This window comes from Coccomyxa subellipsoidea (genome assembly GCF_000258705.1).
Source record: "Coccomyxa subellipsoidea C-169, whole genome shotgun sequence".
In the NCBI taxonomy this organism is placed as follows: domain Eukaryota; kingdom Viridiplantae; phylum Chlorophyta; class Trebouxiophyceae; family Coccomyxaceae; genus Coccomyxa; species Coccomyxa subellipsoidea.
The window spans coordinates 2,685,510-2,702,222 of record NW_005178038.1 but is presented as its reverse complement, the minus strand read 5'-3'; the positions used below and the strand labels follow the sequence as shown (position 1 = coordinate 2,702,222).

The following is a 16,713-nucleotide window of genomic DNA, read 5'->3' as shown; positions in this document are numbered from 1 at the left end:
CTGTGCAGGGTTGTAAAAGCCTTTGTAATTCCCTTCACTCCTTGGAACCCCGCTGACTCAGCATTCCTCCGAGCAGCACTCTGTCCTTAAGCACCTGCAAGGGTCATGTCAACATCTATACTAAGGCATTAAAGCAGATCTGCTCTGTAGCCAAAGCTATTGCCCACAAACTCAGAAACCTTGCACTTTATATTGCCCCCAAGGATCCGATGCCCTAACAAGGCAGAGAAGAATTGAATTCTAAAGCTATACGTAATGTATTGCTACACCCCTTTCCTCCAAGTTTGCCGGAATCGGGCTTCATGCCACGTCAGCTGTGATGTAATTGGTCTGCATGCATGCCTCAGTGGATTCATGCGATCTACTCCGGTGCATTCAGTTCGTGACACTCCTATAGTACGGAGCAGGCTACAGGGGTGTGCAGTGAAGAAGTGCAGGCTCATAATTGATGATGGCTGCATGTCGATGCACATGCACCGTCAGAATTCACAAAAGTTTGGTTGAAGAGTCCTAGGGGCGTAGATTACAAAGCTTACACGACCCTTTCACAATTAATTGCTATTTTATGCCGCTACACACGTTTCAGACACGCACACTGGCTTTCCCACGTTCTGCCATTCTTACACACTGTGACACACTATATGACACACCAGCGATTCGTCATCACCTCCCAGCCAACGTGTCCAACGTGTCAGCAATTGCACGTCCGACACGCGTGTCACCCACATGTCCACCCCCTCCCATCCCGCTTTCCACCCACCCCTTGCCAATGCAAGTTGCCATCATGCTCACCCAGTGGGCCAAAGAACAAACAGCGAGATGCATGCATGCACATGTCTGCAGCATGTAGGCCTCCGCCCCAACAATTGCAATTTGCTATAGAACCCGAATTGAAGTGCAGTAATATTAGCAACAGTTTTCAAGAATTGCAATAGCCAAAGGCGCTGGGACTGTGAGCTCCTCGGGACCGGTGAGACTACGCATCGCCCATCAGCTCTTCATCAAGGAACTCTTCGGCCTTCCTCTTTCCAGTTGCCACATCCACCAGGATCTGTCGAAGACCCTTTGTGGCAGCCACGCTCAGAGGGGTCTCTCCCTTCTTATCTTCAGCCTGATCCCACAAATAGGTGCAGGGTTGTGAACACCTCGATAAAGATTTCTTCCATGTCCAAATGCAGGGTCTGCCATGAGCTGCGGGGCCACATCCTTGAGCTGGCTGGCTGGGGGCAAAAGACAGCGTCTGGCAGGGAACATACAACTGACAGAGAATCGGTAATATGAGGCGCTCTCGAGTTGATCGGGAAGGCAATAAGCTATGCTGTGAGAAGCAAGCTGTTGCAGTTGCACAAGAAGATATAAAATGTCAGCCTAGAAAACAGTTGCTAAAGCCATCGCCCTGCCACACTCATTATGAAGCACCGGACAGAATTGCTTTGAAGTCATCCCTGGCAGGAAGGCAAAACATGTAACCCACCTCCACGTCAGCGCCCTTGGAAAGCAGATAAAGTGCGATCGCTTGCTGACATGTCTCCGCCGCAACATAGAGCGGCGTACCTCCCGTGTTGTCCCGAGCTTCCAGCTTCGCCTTGCCTTCCTCTACCAGAATCCTGACCGCCTCAAACCTGCCTGCACTGCATGCCCTGCGCCAGGATCCGCCCCACAGAAGACCTCAATTACTTACATGTATCCGATCAATCTGTTAGCCCGATCCTGGATAGATTAACCCTCTGCAGAGTGCTTCACCACATGCATCAGAGACCGCGCCTCAGCACAATTCCGACAGGGAAGCTCGGCTGCATGGATGGCATGTCAAGTCATACTCAGCTCTGGCTGGTGCTGGTGGGTCTTTTTGGAGTGACAAAATTGCAACCACACCGAGAAGCGACAAATAGAAATGCCATGTGAGGGGACAATGTAAGGGCACCTGTGCAAGGGAGTTGAGCCGGTGGAGTCCTTTGTATTGACATTCGCTCCCTTTGCCAGTAGCGCCCTGATCACACTGGGCTTCCGAGCCTTGCTTGCCTACACGGGCAGTCACTGTGTCCGTCAGTCGCTGTCGCATGCTTACATAAACACATGCAAGAAGGAGGCAGTATTTGACCGTACAGCATGCCCACTGACCCAGCTGCAGGGTTGACCAGGGCACCATGCATGTCAAGCCCGGGGCAAGCCAAGTCCCTGCATGTGTCTTTGCCTTGTGAAAGCATGTCTGTGCTGGGTGTACCGCGTAGTGCAGGGCTGTCTGCCCCGAGCTGTTCTTCGCATTGACATCTATTTCGGTGCCAAGCAATAGATCCACTGCTTCCTCTCTCCCAGCGCTCACTACTGACATCAGCGGGGTCCACCCCTGATCAAAACATGCCAAAGACATCAGCAATGCACCTTCACTCAGCCAAACCTCAAACATTAGTTCTGTAAATCCTGGCGCGCCAAAAAATTTCCTTGCTTTTCTGGTCGGGCAGCAGCAGCTTCAGGTAACTAGTAGCTTCATGGTGCTGTTTCGTGAGGAGGGCAGATAAGCAGGGATCTGGTGCTGTGAGAAGAAGCGAGCCACACCTCATCATCGGACGTGTTTGGCGACGATCCTTTCGTCAAGAGGTACTTTACCAGGTCCGCATTGCCGTTGGAGGCAGCAGCGTGCAGCAGTGATCTGCAGGCCAGCATTACAGCCTTCGTTTTGTTGAGCCGTAAGTATTGCGTTACAATAGTGTGACGGGGTGGTACAATAGCAGAAGAGCATGTCGATCAGTAATTGCACCTACCTTCCATCCTCATCTTGTTTGTTAAGAATGCTTTGTAGATCGACGTCAGGTAGATTCTGTATGAAATCTACATGGTTATCTCTGATAGCATCAATAGCTCTGCCAAGAGCCATTTAGTAAAAATTTCTAGCTTCAAAGCTGGTCTATGCTCAGAAGTTGGCACAAGCCCATGTACACCAGTTAAATCTAGCAGGGATAATAATCCACACGATCCGCAAAGCAGGTCGCTGAGGCCTCGCAATCTGTTCTTTCGAAATGCCCAGACTTTTAAAATCTAGAAGATTCCAAAGTACTGAGATGACTCGCATTGAAGAAGAGGAGAAGTGGACGGACCTGTCATGAGGCGTTCCATTACTGACTGCAAATCTAGGATCTTTTCAAAAGGGCATGTACATCCTGTAGGCTGTGGACATGTGAAGGGGAGAGCTTGCGCGGTCAGATGAGACATAACTCAGGCCTAGTACCCTCAAGGGAAGCTTGGTGATCGCGAGCCGCGCGCACGGCTGCAGCTGCAGTACACGTGATCTTCAGTGAGTGCAATCTGACGCTCAAACTTGTCTTCCTTATCAATCGATCGCAGTGCCTCAGTACTGAGTCAGAATGAATCACAGTGTGTCACAATGTCAAGGCGTGGAATCACTGCCTGGAATGCCATCGAGGCATGCATGCAAAAGGCGCGTGCGTGGCAGATCACGTGGGTTCGCGGGACCGGTGCTGACTCGGTCCACGCCTTCCTCTGACGATGCTGGCCCCACACAATTTCAACACATTTTATTTGCAAACTGAATTGTTCAGCTGCTTTAAATCCTTTTTAATAATCTACGAAAGCTTTTGCCCACATTCTCGTCTGCTGTGCATATTATCGCAAGCTCGATCGTTCTGCGAAAGCTTCGGATGTTCCAAAAACCTCTCTATTCTGGACATTGCAGTAATAACGTTAGAGGTAGCTATGATGTATTGTGTCGTAACAAGTGCTTCTTTTTAGCGTCGAGATTGCGGCAATCGAGCCCACAGAAAACGTTGAGGTAAACTCGCTGAGTGACTCTACTGGACAAATTCAGAGCAAAAAGCATGTATACGGAATAACATTATTGAATTTCTTTTAAAAGATTGTTTCCTTCATGGATCGAGTCTGCCGACAGGCATTTTGGTGGGTCGGTCCAGTGACCCACATGCCACACTGCTGCACGGCAGAGCTTGAAGAGATCTCTTACTGTGCTGATCAGGCGATCTGTGGAACATACAACAACCACTTGCAGCATCCCACCTAGTGCCCAAGCGGCCGCTGAGAGACGAGCCAGCGCTCAATCATGCTCCACAAGCAGCAGGTGCCTGCAAAATCTCTCCCTGTCTCTCCATCCTGCCGCTATCCTGGCAGATAGTATGGAACAAACTTTGCAGCATTGTTGGACGAATATCCCATGCCATAGATGGTCTGCACGTTAGATGTCTGTTGTTTGCGCCATGCCAGGGATCAAGAAAGGACTAGGCAGGGGAGCGACCACAGTGAGACTCTTCTCAGAAACAACCAGCAACAGAGGAGGCAGGGAGGGGGGCTCTGGTTCAGCCGCAGACAGTTCCTCCAGTCAACTGCCGCTGCAGCAGCGGGGTTGATCGCCCTTAATCAGACTGCTAAGGTGCGAATAAATAGGCCTTGCATGAAGGCTACTATAATTGTCCCGTCCAAAACTAGTTATTGCTTTGCTTCAAGCTACACATAAGGATCAACTGGCTCTCTTGCGCCACACATATGCTCCTTTCTCAGTGTCATGATAATAGTGATGCAATACCCATCAGTGTCTTGCATGGCATCTTCTGGCATTATAAACGGGCGCTTTGTTAAATCTGCAGGCGAGCAAATTGCCATCGGCGTTTGATCGTGCATGGGAGGCTGTAGGGGGAGGGCCTGCTGACCTATATTTCCCCGAGGAGTTCCTGGGGGTTTGGAGCGTCGAATCGACGCTGGCTTCCGTGCAGCTTCCCCTAGGGCCCGACTTTGTGCCCGATACCAAGGTGGCCTACCCATACACCCAATACTCTTCATCGTTACTAAAAATTGCTAATAAATCATGCACCTTCTTTGCAATGCACGTTGCTTGTTAAGTAGTCGATGGCCACCCTCTGTGGTGTTTGTTGTTTCCTGCTCTAGCAAGTTGCGCGCATGTCTGGGAACTCTGCAGTTGTCATTCCCAAGAAACTCCTGGGTGGAATGCTCTACAGATCTGAAGTAATAACTTGATGGACATAAAGGACTCAAGTCTTCTGCAGGTGGTGGAAAGGGCAAAAGCAGAGGATCTAAACAGGCAAGTGCGGTACACCGTCGCCTTCGTGCGCAACCGCGATGGCAAAATCATCACAGACGTGAGTTTCTGCATTGTTTATTTTGCTTAATCCCTGTCCTCTATCATGATCTCCCCTGTGACTGCATGCAAGTGTGTATACCGCACAGTTTTGTGCTTCAGAGGTCTTCTCTTGTACCTTGCTCTACTGAATATGTCGCTAGTTTTATCTTCATGTCCTGGTAGTGCCAAACATATTACAGGATCTCTAAGAATGTAAATTTCTGAGGGTGGATTGCCGGGGGTGGGTGCAGCGGCGCTTCAACACGCTGAGCCTGCTGGATTACTACCTGGGCCCCGGCAAGTTGACAGCGCAGGACATCGCCTGGAACCCCAATGACCCCAACGTCCTCAACATGGCCCTCCCAGGTGTGGCGTCCCCCCATCAGAATTGCAGCACTCCAGTATGCCAAGAGGACTTGTCATTATGGATGCAACTATTTCTTGTAGGCAATGCGAACTGAATGTGAATTTTCAAGTTGCGTGCTGTGTTTCTCACTTGCCGTCCTCTTGCAGCACTGTTCCCTCCCTGTGTGTTGGTCCCTGGCCTCTCACAAGTTTCAATTGCAAGGTCCTGCACATGGCTTGTTTACTGTCAACACAGAGACATTCGGCCTGATATCAGCGCCTGGTGCCCAACAGCACAAAAGTCTGGCTGTGAAGCTTTGTAACGGGAAGTTGACAGTGTCTGAGCGGGTGCTGCTGCTGTTCAGGGGGATTGGACATAACGACAAGGGTGACGCGGCGATCTGAGTCATCAGCAGGCCCGGACCGGCTGGACACGTCAGAGTACTTCCAGCAGGTGCCAGCACATACCGGCACATGCCCACTAGCTCCTGATGTTCAATCTCATTTCGAGAACCAGGATTGTAGGATGTCATTCAGGACATCTTCTGTACTCCTTTGTGAACTGAATTCCCCACAATTTAGGGATGGTTGACACAGAGTTGCTTGCTTGGCAAGGCCAGCTTAGGAACAGTGGCAGACCAGTTTGAAGTGGAAAACTACAAGTCTCTGGGCAAGGCTGAGCAGAGCCCTCTGTGCTGTTGTGTGGGGGGAGAGTCTGCACATTACGGCACTTCCCTGATAATTGATATTTTTGCCCCTGCGCAGCTATACGATTCCCCGGGCCGCGCGGAACCAAAGGTCAAAGCGAGCCAGTGCTTCACAAAGTACAAGTGGCGGGACTCGGCCGCAGCGCAGCGCGAGAGCGGGCCCCAGATCGTGGCCACTCAGGTGAGTCATCGCCACATCATCACTGACATCAGCCATATGCGTGTTTCAGAGAAAGAGAAAGAGATATACAGATGTCGAAGCAGAGCATGTGCCAGTCATCAGAGGGGCTGCCTCCTGTCACATTTTGCGACACGGCACAACGATGCCCTGGCCAAGCATGGATGGCTATTGTGGCTAGTCCAAGCATTCACCATAAGCTTTGGGTTCATCGTGCGTTCCTGGCGTGAGGGCTCGTCACTGAGGGGGGTGTGGTGTGCGTTGCATGCAGGTGGTGAGCGACTATCTGACGCCGTACGATGGAGAGATGCTGATGATGCGTGCAAAAAACAGCCCAGTGGTTATCTACACCTACAAGATGCGCTTCTGGCGGAGCCCAAAAGACAATGCTGTTGCCTTGTAGCTAGCTAATTATGGTGTGTGGCGGCAGGAGTTGTAGAAGATCTTTCATTGATCGAGATAGCTGTTTTGTCATGGTCAAGGTCTGTCCCAGCCCGGTGTCTCAGTCAGAGTCCCCAGGGCTGATCTTGAGAGTTGATAGCAGCAAGCAGTGAAGCATGTCGTGCGCGCAGAGAACTGATATTTTTTGATGCATTGCTGGTATTGAACGGTCTCTATAGAGGAGTTTGAGCTGTAGTGGGGCAGAGTGAGCGGGAGAGAGAAGACTGGACGTCTGAGCCGCCCTTATTGAACATGCAGGAATGAATTATTTTATACACCAGGCGTGGCCAGCAATATTGAGTAGCGGGTAAAGCTTGCGTTAAAATCAGTGTACTGCGAATCTGTCATGCATATGCAAGCAATTAATTCTTCCTGTTAGGGGACTTGATGCTTTCTAGACATATTCAGCAGTACCCTTGCATGCATTTAGCATGCATGCCTGGATCAAGAGAAAGCTTGACATGGCTTACTCATTTGGGCAGAAGCGCTTTTCAAGCTATAGCCTGAGCCCGAGCCCAGATGCTTTTCACCAACCGTAATAGCTTTGGAATGGCAAGCTCAGGAGCCCTATGGGTGAACAACTCACCCGTGTAATGTTATGCTTTGCTTCAATTATCTCAGCTAGCTTCTTGCTGGCCATTACCACCGAAAGGCCTTTGAGTTTTCTCGTGAAGGAATGGGAAATGCGTCTAACACCGTTCAAAACGGGTTGGCGCCAGTTTAGACAAGGCGCATCACATGATTGCGCTTCTCATGATTTAGCAACACATTCAACAAACAAAAGGTCCATTGTCCAGGTGAGCAATAAAGTTGTGGAGAGAATATCGGTGTGAAGAAGCCTGCCATGGCCTCGCAGTGGTTGTCGGGCCTGGCAAATGCTTCAACAAATGCCAGCAACAGCAGCAGGTATCCACGAGCTTCCCACGACAGCTTCCATCCTGGCGAGCTGGATGAGAATAGAACTCCACCTTCAATGAGACGGACGGCCAATCGGCGGACCATGCCCTCCACTGACGCCTCGCCAGACAGGAGCAGCAACTCCTTCAGGAGTGGCAATGAGAGGCTGTACGAAGCCTACAATGACCTGCACACGCTTGCTCAGGATTTCGAGAAGCCCTTCGATGCTCCCGCCATCCTCGTCGTGGGGCACCAGACGGACGGCAAGTCGGGTGTGTGCCCCTGTAATCTATATCACAAGATGTGTTGTGAGTTGTTGATATTTCTACATGCGCGCCTGCTGATCATTCCTATTACCTTTGAAATAAAAATGCAAATATATTCATGCCTTTGCTGGGTGTAAATACTAACTCCAGCGTGTGGGCTGGTCGCTGTGTCAGCAATGTTAACAATTGTTGTTAACCCAGCCACTTCCGCGTCACTGAACCTGATACAATTGTACGATGCCGTCATGCAGCTCTGGTAGAGGCCCTCATGGGCTTCCAGTTCAACCACGTTGGAGGAGGCACCAAGACCAGGCGTCCCATCACCCTGCACATGAAGTACAACTCTGGCTGCGTCCAGCCCACCTGCTACCTCATGCTCGAGGACGTCGGCGAGCAAGAGGTGTCCCTGGAGGAGCTGCAGGTGCCCTTACACCTTCCGAACCTCTCACTTGTATCTTCGTAGGCCTACCAATCTGGCATCCTGGCCTAGATTCTCCTCCAAAAGCAGGACTTGGCGTGCTCACCATTCTATTGCCTGGCTGTGCATCAATTGAAGGCTTCCACCAAAAAATTACCAGGATTCAAAACGCCGAAGCCGGCATGATACACAGGGTATCAGTGCAGACATCTCAGATAAGCTGATGAGCTGAGCAGGAGCCAATGCCCTGCAGGAGTACATTGAGAATGAGAACCAGCGGCTGGAGCGGGAGCAGCAGTTCTGGTCCAAGGAGATCGTGGTTAAGATCGAGTACAAGTACTGTCCCAACCTGACCATCATCGATACCCCAGGTGACATCTCTGCCCCTCAAATTGACCACCGCCTGTCAAACCACGGATGCATTCCTTCCTTCAAGGCATCCAACCTTTCCTGAGAGCATGGATGCCTACTTTGTAGATGCTACTAATGCATCATCTGACAATCTTCAGAGCAGCTCAGGGTCCATTGTTGTACCATGCAAGAGCAGCAGTTTACGCCAGATCTCACATGTTTAGAAGCAAGAAGTACAACTTGTTGAACACTACCCGCACTCAGTGGCACAGTTGGGTCTGAAGGGGGTCCTTACCAAGCTCCTCACCAAGCTCACCACAGCAAACTTACCAAGCTCACCACAGCAAGCGGACGTCTCAAGGGCATCTTTTACATGGCCAACATTATCAAAGATTTGCAGTGTGCAACCCCTCCAAGGTTGAATTACGAAGAGGCTGAGAGGGAAGGCTGCGGACTGATACAGGCCTGATATCGGCGGCCCCGGGGCGGCGCAACAGCGGGCTGCAGCAGAGCGCGAAGCAAGTTGAGAACATGGTGCGGCAGAAGATGGAACAGCGTGAGTACATCATCCTCTGCCTCGAAGACTCCAACGACTGGTCCAACGCCACCAGCAGGCGCATGGTCATGCAGGTGGGCACATGCAATCTCTTGTGCAGGAGGCAGCGTCTGGAATTTGCTCGGATAACACTGCTCGTGCATCTCAGTCTGCTATGAGCATCACCTTGGGATGCACGGTCATCCATTTCACCCGGAGCAGCCACACTGTCCAGCTTGGCTTGTAGAGCTCACAGGCCCTGCTTGGAGCCGGCAGCCAAACACACTGGGTGCATCGAGATGGCAACCCCTGAGTGTCCCCATTGCGTCAGGCATGGCAGTCAGGATCGTACTCACCAAAGCTATGGCCTCCAAAGCTCATGCCTGATCGGGTGATGTGTCTGCTATAGCCTGCTTGGTCACTTATGACAAACTGCCCTGATCTGGCAACGTGTTACCCCCCTGGCCCCAAATGTGACGCATGATGGTGTTATGAACCAGCGTGCCGTCGGTGACGCTGACATCACGGAGCTTGACTTCAAGTTCATATATAAAATTACTGTCGCCAGGTGGACCCACACCTGTCGCGCACGGTGGTGGTGTCGACCAAGCTGGACACGCGGCTGCCGCAGTTTGCGCGAGGCCACGACGTGGAACTCTTCCTGCGCCCGCCCGGCCGACTGCTCGAGCCCGGCATGCTCGGCGGCTGCCCCTTCTTCACGTGAGTTCTCGCCCGCCTTATTGCCTGCCATGCCTGACCTCCCTGGCAGAAGTGCATATCACTGCGGTTCAATCCCTCATCCTCTGAAAACTGCCTGATGAACAGCATAATGCTAGGATCCCAGGGAGATGCGGACGTACTACAAGAACCTCTCAGAGCCCTGGGCAGCATGCTAGCAAACCCTGCAGAGAGGAAAAGAACGCTCGGTAGACGCTGTCAGCTGTTCAATCAAGAGCCCAAAGCACTCCTAACGAGATGTCCTGCATAAATATTAATGCGCCTCTGTGCAGGTCGGTGCCGTCTGGGCGGGTGGGCAACGCGAAGGACGCGATATTCCGCAGCAACGAGCACTTCCGCGAAGCCGTGGGCGAGCGCGAGAACCTTGACGTGCAGGCGCGTCCCCTGTCTCTGCATGTATATTTGCATGCATGCGCGCTGTGCATGCATGCATGCTCCTGCGCCGAACCTGTTGGCATACTATACTCTGCAAGGCGCATTCTCTGCGAGCTGCACGTGCCGTCGGCTACAATGCACTCCACTGCTGCGGGTCCCATACATATGTAGCCTCTCCTCTCTTCTGCCGAGAAATGCAAGCTATCAAAGAGATCCAGAGCGCTTGCAGGCTGAAGCTGCAGAGCCAACTGCTGTTCCAAACAGCATGCATTCCACCTCATGCGACACGGCGGTTGAGCTTGATATCGCTTGCACACAAGGCAAGGTGCAGCGGGTCAGCTCAGACTTTAATTTGAGTTCGAATTCCACTTTTGCGAGCAGGAGCTGGAGCACCGGTTGGATCGGCGGCTGGAGGGGGCTGAGCGCGCGCGCATCGGCGTGACTCAGCTGCGCCGATTCCTGGAACAGCTCCTGCAGCGCAGGTGACTCATCCCTTTGTGTTCTTCTCCAGTCAGAGCAGGGCACTCCGAATCAACTACAGCATATCAACATGTGATTTAGAGTTTCCCCAAGGTCAGCATTAGAGAGACGGCGAGTATTAAGCAAGCCAGGAGTTGCTGCCATCGCATGCTGCGCTGTTGAAGCAACCTGAGCTGCTTGCTTGCAGCTGCAGCTAATCCTATTACCAATACTAGTTGTTGTTGCTTTGTTGCTCGTGTGCTGCACAGAAGAACTTCTCTGCACAGCAGAATTTCACAGCCAAGGTAATCCACAACGTAGAGATTGCAATGGTTGATTACTGCGCAGGTATCTGGAGAACGTTCCCTCCATAGTGCCGCTGCTGGAGAAAGAGTACAGAATCGCAGCCAAGCGCCTGGAAGATACCCAGGAGGAACTCAACGACCTGCACCCAGAAAAGTGAGAACCACTGCAGCTAGTAACTTGAAATCCAAATCTCTCACTATTTTGCTGTACCAATGTGCTGCTCCGTTCAACCCAGGGCTTAACAGCCCAGGGAAAATCTGCCGAGCCTGGTTGGGCAGCTTGCATGGTTGAGCAGGCTAAGTAGTTACAGCAGGAAAGCAAAGTTTTTGCGCTTGAAAAAAACAGTCTGTCCACGACAGCCTCTGTGTGACGCGAGCCAGAAGGTTGGCAGCTGAACTTGGCTGACTGCTTTACCACTTGCCCAGACCAGAATGAACGCGCAGCTGCAGCTGTGGTCTTAGTCTATGGGTGATGCAGTGCAGCAATGGGTATCTGGCTCATGTTCTGTACGTGCCCGGAGTCTGCACAAACTCTAGAATTTCAATCTGCAATTCTCTGAAGTGAATCAATCTGAAATGAAATCTGGGTCCGCTGGCGAAGGCTGAAGGAGAAGGGCCGGTCGTTCCGGGAGTCTTTCCTGGCCAAGCTGGGCTTGCTGCTGCGCGGAACAGTCGCCGCGCCGCCCGAGCGCTTCGGAGAGACGCTGTCCGATGAGCACATCCGCGGAGGTGCGCCCTTTGCATGCCTTCACCATCGTACCTCACAAGTGTTTCCTGTCATCTGTCAAGATCGGGCCTTTTCGTCCCTTCAGATGCGCAGCAGGTGCCATCCGCCCAGAGGGGCGCACTGCTGTAGACTAGATACTGCGGCTGAGATTATTTGCAAGCAACCACTGCTTGAACAAGTGGCTTTCATCTTTGCAAGCATGGGATTTGACCTTTGCTCGGGTGTTCGCTGCATGAGCATGGTCACTTCCGTCTGTGAACATGCCCTGTTGATGTGCAGATGTAGTTTGGCAGCCGCGCAACCGGCATGTTGGGCTCCTAACATTAGAAAGCTGATCTGCCAGTTTTGGTGCCTAAGGCGCACATCCTTTACTCTGCCCAATAATAAAATGCTTGCGCGCAGGCGCGTTCGTGGGCCCGGACTCAAAGACGCTGCCGGTGCCTGAGGGGTTGCCGAACGCGCACATGCGGCTGTTCGGCGGCGCGCAGTACCACCGAGCGATGGCCGAATTCCGCGCATCCATTGGCGAACTCACCTGCCCAGACATCAGGTGCGCACTGAATGACAAATGCCCCCTTCGGCAATGCCAGCTTCTTGCAAACATTGGAGCTCGTTCCCAGACCGGGTGGAGACATACGGGACTCCGTATTCAGTCAGTAGCTGCAACTTAAAATTGCAGATAGTACCAGCTGTTGGCCACTCAAGGCCATTCAACAAAAATCTTGTGCATTTCTGACATGCATGCATGCAAAGCGGCAAGATCCCACTTGCCAGGCAGACAACAGCAAGGCTTGAGGTGCATTGTAGGCTGATTTTGGCTCCTGTGATCTGCAACGTCCTGTTGTGCAGCCGCGAGGAGATTGTCAATGCGTGTGGAATTGATGACTTCCACGACGGAGTCAATTACACTCGCACGGCATGTGTCATCGCAGTGTCCAAGGCCCGGGACATGTTCGAGCCCTTCTTGCACCAGGTGGGGTCAGGATCTTCTCCCATGCAAATTGACCGTGCATTGCAGGGAAGTCAGGGATTCTGCTCTGCGGTCGGATCTGGTGCATGCAAGGGATTGAGAGAAGGCCTCGTGGATTGATGCATGTCAACACACAGCATGCACAGCGCATCTTCTATGTGTCTGTAGCCATGGCAGCTTTGACCCTTCCGTGCAAGGTTTGAGTATGTTGCTAAGCCTGGTGCCTTGCGCACATAGATTGACTGTAGGATGGATTGGTGGCGAGACCATGCTGACTGTGGCCCCTTTGTCCTGCGCTGCCCAGCACGGCCACCGCTTCATGCACATGCTGCAACATACCCTCTTCTGCAGTAATCTTTGCGCATCCTAACAGCTGTGTTTGAAACTGCGTCTGGAGCTGTGCCACCGCTTCATGCACATGCTGCAATGTACCCTGTTGGTGCATCCAAGAATTGCACATTTGAACTCCAATCTCTCGCGTGTGCTGCGCGCATACCTCTGCTGTACATACCGTATCAGAAGCTGCGCTCATCGAAACTCAGTCTTTCATGTTCGCCTGCGCGCAGCTGGGCTACCGGTTCCTGCATGTGCTGCGGCGCATGCTGCCGATAGCGATGTTCCTGCTGCAGCGTGAGGGCCAGTTCCTAAACGGCCACGACCTCTTCCTCAAACGCGTCGGCGCGGCCTACCACGCCTTCCTCGAGGTGACTCACCGTGCTGATTCATCATTAACAATACCACATGAGTCATCATCCTTGTTATTTGTTTAGGGAGATCTGGGATGGTCTGCAAGTCGTCGCCGCCTGCCACGGTGTCTTTTGCTTACTTGCCTGTGCCCCTCATTATTTTCCATGCAGGGCTTTTTGGGATTCAGGGCATTTTCTGCATGGCATGTCAATCATGGTGTGAATGTAAAGATAGCATTCGCCAGGAAGTCCACGATTGAGGCCCGCAGAGTGGAATGTCGCGTGTGTCTTGACCCTCAAAACTAGCAAACAGCAAAGAACAAAGGTGTCAGGCAGGATGGCGTTTCTGCAAGGCCAGGGCAACAGTCTGACAGCCAAGTGGCCTTGGGCACAATGCGTCCTGAGACAGAGCAATATACTGTCCTTCACGCTGTCTGGAAATCTCATCATCGCCTGTGATGTCACCTTGCGCAGGAGGCAGAGAAGGGCTGCCGCGGTAAGTGCCTGGAGGATCTGCAGAGCACCACGCGCTACGTCACATGGTCGCTGCACACCAAGAGCCGCGCCAGCCTCAAGTCCATGCTCAACCGGGTGCGCTGCTTGCCGCCGCATGCAGCAGCTCATGCAGCAGATCTTTATGTTTGCTTTGAGACCACGCAATGGACTGATGACCTGGCTTGCAAGAACATGTGACCTCTTCCCACCCCCGCAAGATGGCAGAGCAAATTGGCGGCCTTCACGAAGACTGACCTTTCAATAGGAAAAGGTAAACAAGCATCATGCGGCATGAGATTGAAGCATCGTCTACAGCTCCTCTCTTTTAATTACGATTCAACGGCACTGCATCTACCTTAGTCATCATGCACGTAGAGTTCTTCCATGCAGCATTCTGTGCTCAGGCATGCGGCCTGCCTCCAGGTGACCAGGCAGACGCAGCAGGCGCTATGTCTCAGTTGGGGCAACTCATCCCCCTGTTAGTGATAGTTGCTGATGCTAGATCCGTGATGCTAGATGCATGTGCTGATGCCAAATCTGTGGCTCAGGTGACCACGCCGACGCAGCAGGCGTTGACGTCCAAGCCGGGCGGCGGTCGCGCGCAGGCCGGCGGCGGCGGCGCCGCGAGCCCGGAGCCGGACAACGCGGTGACGGAGATGCTGGAGAACACTCTGTGGAACCGACAGCTGGGTGTCATGAGCGAGGAGATCGTGGCCGCCCTCGTCTGCCAGATCTTTGAGGGTAAGCGTGCTTTGGGCCATTCCGCTATATTTCCCCTGGGCACTTAATGGTCAAAGATGAGGGGCCAGGTCCATCTCGTGCGAAGCCTCGTATGTAAAGTTTTGCTGAGCCGCCACTCCTCTAAGAGTCTCTGAATGGCGCAATGCTTCCCCTTGGTGGGCCTTGTCACAAGCCGTGTAGCGTTTAATCAGCAATTGGTACTTAAAAAATGTCCTAAGTGTTTTCAAGATCCCCTGCCCACAGCTGCAGGTAGCCAAGCAAACTTACCAATCCGGGGGTCTTACCATATCAGGGCAAGATGCGCCAAAAGTGGGATAAGGCCGCCACGGAGTACCATTACCACCGTTCCTGGATCTGTATCATGTAGCAGATCCCACGCTGATCAGGATCTGGTACAGTGTTCTGGACGTGTTTTAACGCACACGAAGGCTGGTAACAAATCTAAGCTTTCCCAGAACAAGCCAGGCGTGCCGGCGTCAGATGCATGTGTTGTGCGCGCAGGCATCCGGGACCATGTGGTGCAGAGCGTGGAGCTCAAGTTCAACTGCTTCTTCCTGATGCCCATCGTCGACGCGTTCCCCACCCGCCTGCGCACCGACCTCGAGGCGGCCTACGAGGAGGACCTGGACGACGTTTTCGACGTGGCGGCCGTTCGCGCGGCGCTCGAGGGCCGGCTGCGCTCGCTGGAGACCGAGCTGCACCAGGTTAGTCAGCTCTCGCACTGATGGCTGACGCCGTCCCCCCAGCTGCATTTAGTAAGGCATTGCTGCAGTGCAATTGTCAGTGGGCTTCTGAAAAGGCCTGGGTGTATGCAATTTTGTGCTGAGCGTTAGTGGTGACTCAGGACCAAGGCCACTCAGCGTCCCTCCATGTCTCAGTCCCTCTTGAGAGGACAGCAGTTTTCTGCCTTTTTTTTCCTTCTCCTTTTCAGCTTGTGTGAGATTTTGCCTGGCGTTTCTCTTCTTCATGTTCTCTTTCCCGCTTGTTTCTCGACCATTTGCCCCCTTGACAGGTGGAGCAGCTGCAGCGCCAGTTTGTGGCGATCCATTCGGCGCTGGTGCAGCCGGCAGCTCCCGTGGAGCTGCCGGCAGCTTCCGCTCAGCTGCCGCGCAGCCGGAAGCTGCCCCTGAACCAGTCTCAGAGCCTGCCGCTCAATGCGCAGCTGCAGGGCTTGCCCAAGGGTCACGAGACCGTTGGGAGCAGTGCTCAGGGGGTTGAAAACAAGAAAGAATGGCAGATGTCCAAAGTGGCAGCCCCCAATGACGACCAGCAGTCTCCAGTCGAGGCGAGACATGCCGACTTGCAATTTTAATTCTTATGTCTCCTTCTCATCATTTTCTTATGTTTTTTCGTTCCCTTTTTGATCCGGCACCTTCACAGCTTTCGGAATAATTTGTTCCAGTCCAGATATTTCCTCGTCTGACTCTGCTTGTGACATGATTCAGGTGGAGCGTCTGCAGCGCAAGTTTGCAACCATCCATTCCACACTGGCACAGCAGCAGACGCAGAAGGTGAGGATTCTCCTTGGTTCAATATCCTCGTCCTTATCTTGCATGGGCAGCATTGTCATCATGTCATTGTAGTTGAACTCCTTCGTTGCAGTACGCAATGGCAAGGGCACTACTCTTGCTTTGCGGTTTCCAACTTGCATGACCACAGTCCTCATACCAGAGCTGAATGGCCCTTAAGATTGTTCGCAAGCTGTCAACATCGAATTTGAGCTCCTTTATGCCCTGCAGGTTCCGGACCCCCCGTCCTCTCCCTTGCGCTCATCGGTCCCCTCCGTCGCAGACTCCCTGCCCAAGGTAACGCCCTGGGCTGCCCAAAACATGCTGAATATTCTGCCGAACACACAAACACTTCACAAGTCAATGCGTGTGGGTCCGGCAACCCTGCTTGAGTGTTTCCAGTTTTTTCAGCATGCTCTGCCAGTGGCATGGCTCTCTCAATGCCCATGTGTATTCAAGTCGGCAAA

General features: G+C 52.6%; 3 protein-coding genes across 3 annotated transcripts; 2 read left to right on the top strand and 1 right to left on the bottom strand.

The window, feature by feature from the left end:
• Positions 1-1,411: 1,411 nt before the first annotated feature.
• Positions 1,412-2,353, bottom strand: COCSUDRAFT_83670 (hypothetical protein; the record flags this gene model as incomplete). The annotated part of the gene is made up of 3 exons (XM_005649464.1): positions 1,412-1,640; positions 1,925-2,022; positions 2,225-2,353. Coding segments are annotated over 3 exons (456 nt in total), but the record flags the coding sequence as incomplete, so codon positions are not given.
• Positions 2,354-4,072: 1,719 nt separating this feature from the next.
• COCSUDRAFT_62311 (hypothetical protein) lies at positions 4,073-6,737 on the top strand (the record flags this gene model as incomplete). The annotated part of the gene is made up of 7 exons (XM_005649389.1): positions 4,073-4,090; positions 4,614-4,775; positions 5,031-5,123; positions 5,356-5,470; positions 5,815-5,903; positions 6,215-6,337; positions 6,606-6,737. 7 exons carry the CDS (start codon positions 4,073-4,075, stop codon positions 6,735-6,737), a joined length of 732 nt encoding a protein of 243 aa, XP_005649446.1.
• A 1,038-nt stretch (positions 6,738-7,775) lies between these two features.
• COCSUDRAFT_14300 (hypothetical protein) lies at positions 7,776-16,321 on the top strand (the record flags this gene model as incomplete). Its single annotated transcript, XM_005649388.1, has 16 exons — positions 7,776-7,944; positions 8,190-8,359; positions 8,610-8,727; positions 9,171-9,337; positions 9,811-9,962; positions 10,253-10,349; positions 10,734-10,837; positions 11,163-11,273; positions 11,721-11,848; positions 12,249-12,396; positions 12,696-12,819; positions 13,383-13,520; positions 13,977-14,093; positions 14,603-14,738; positions 15,240-15,442; positions 16,184-16,321. 16 exons carry the CDS (start codon positions 7,776-7,778, stop codon positions 16,319-16,321), a joined length of 2,220 nt encoding a protein of 739 aa, XP_005649445.1.
• Positions 16,322-16,713: the final 392 nt, after the last annotated feature.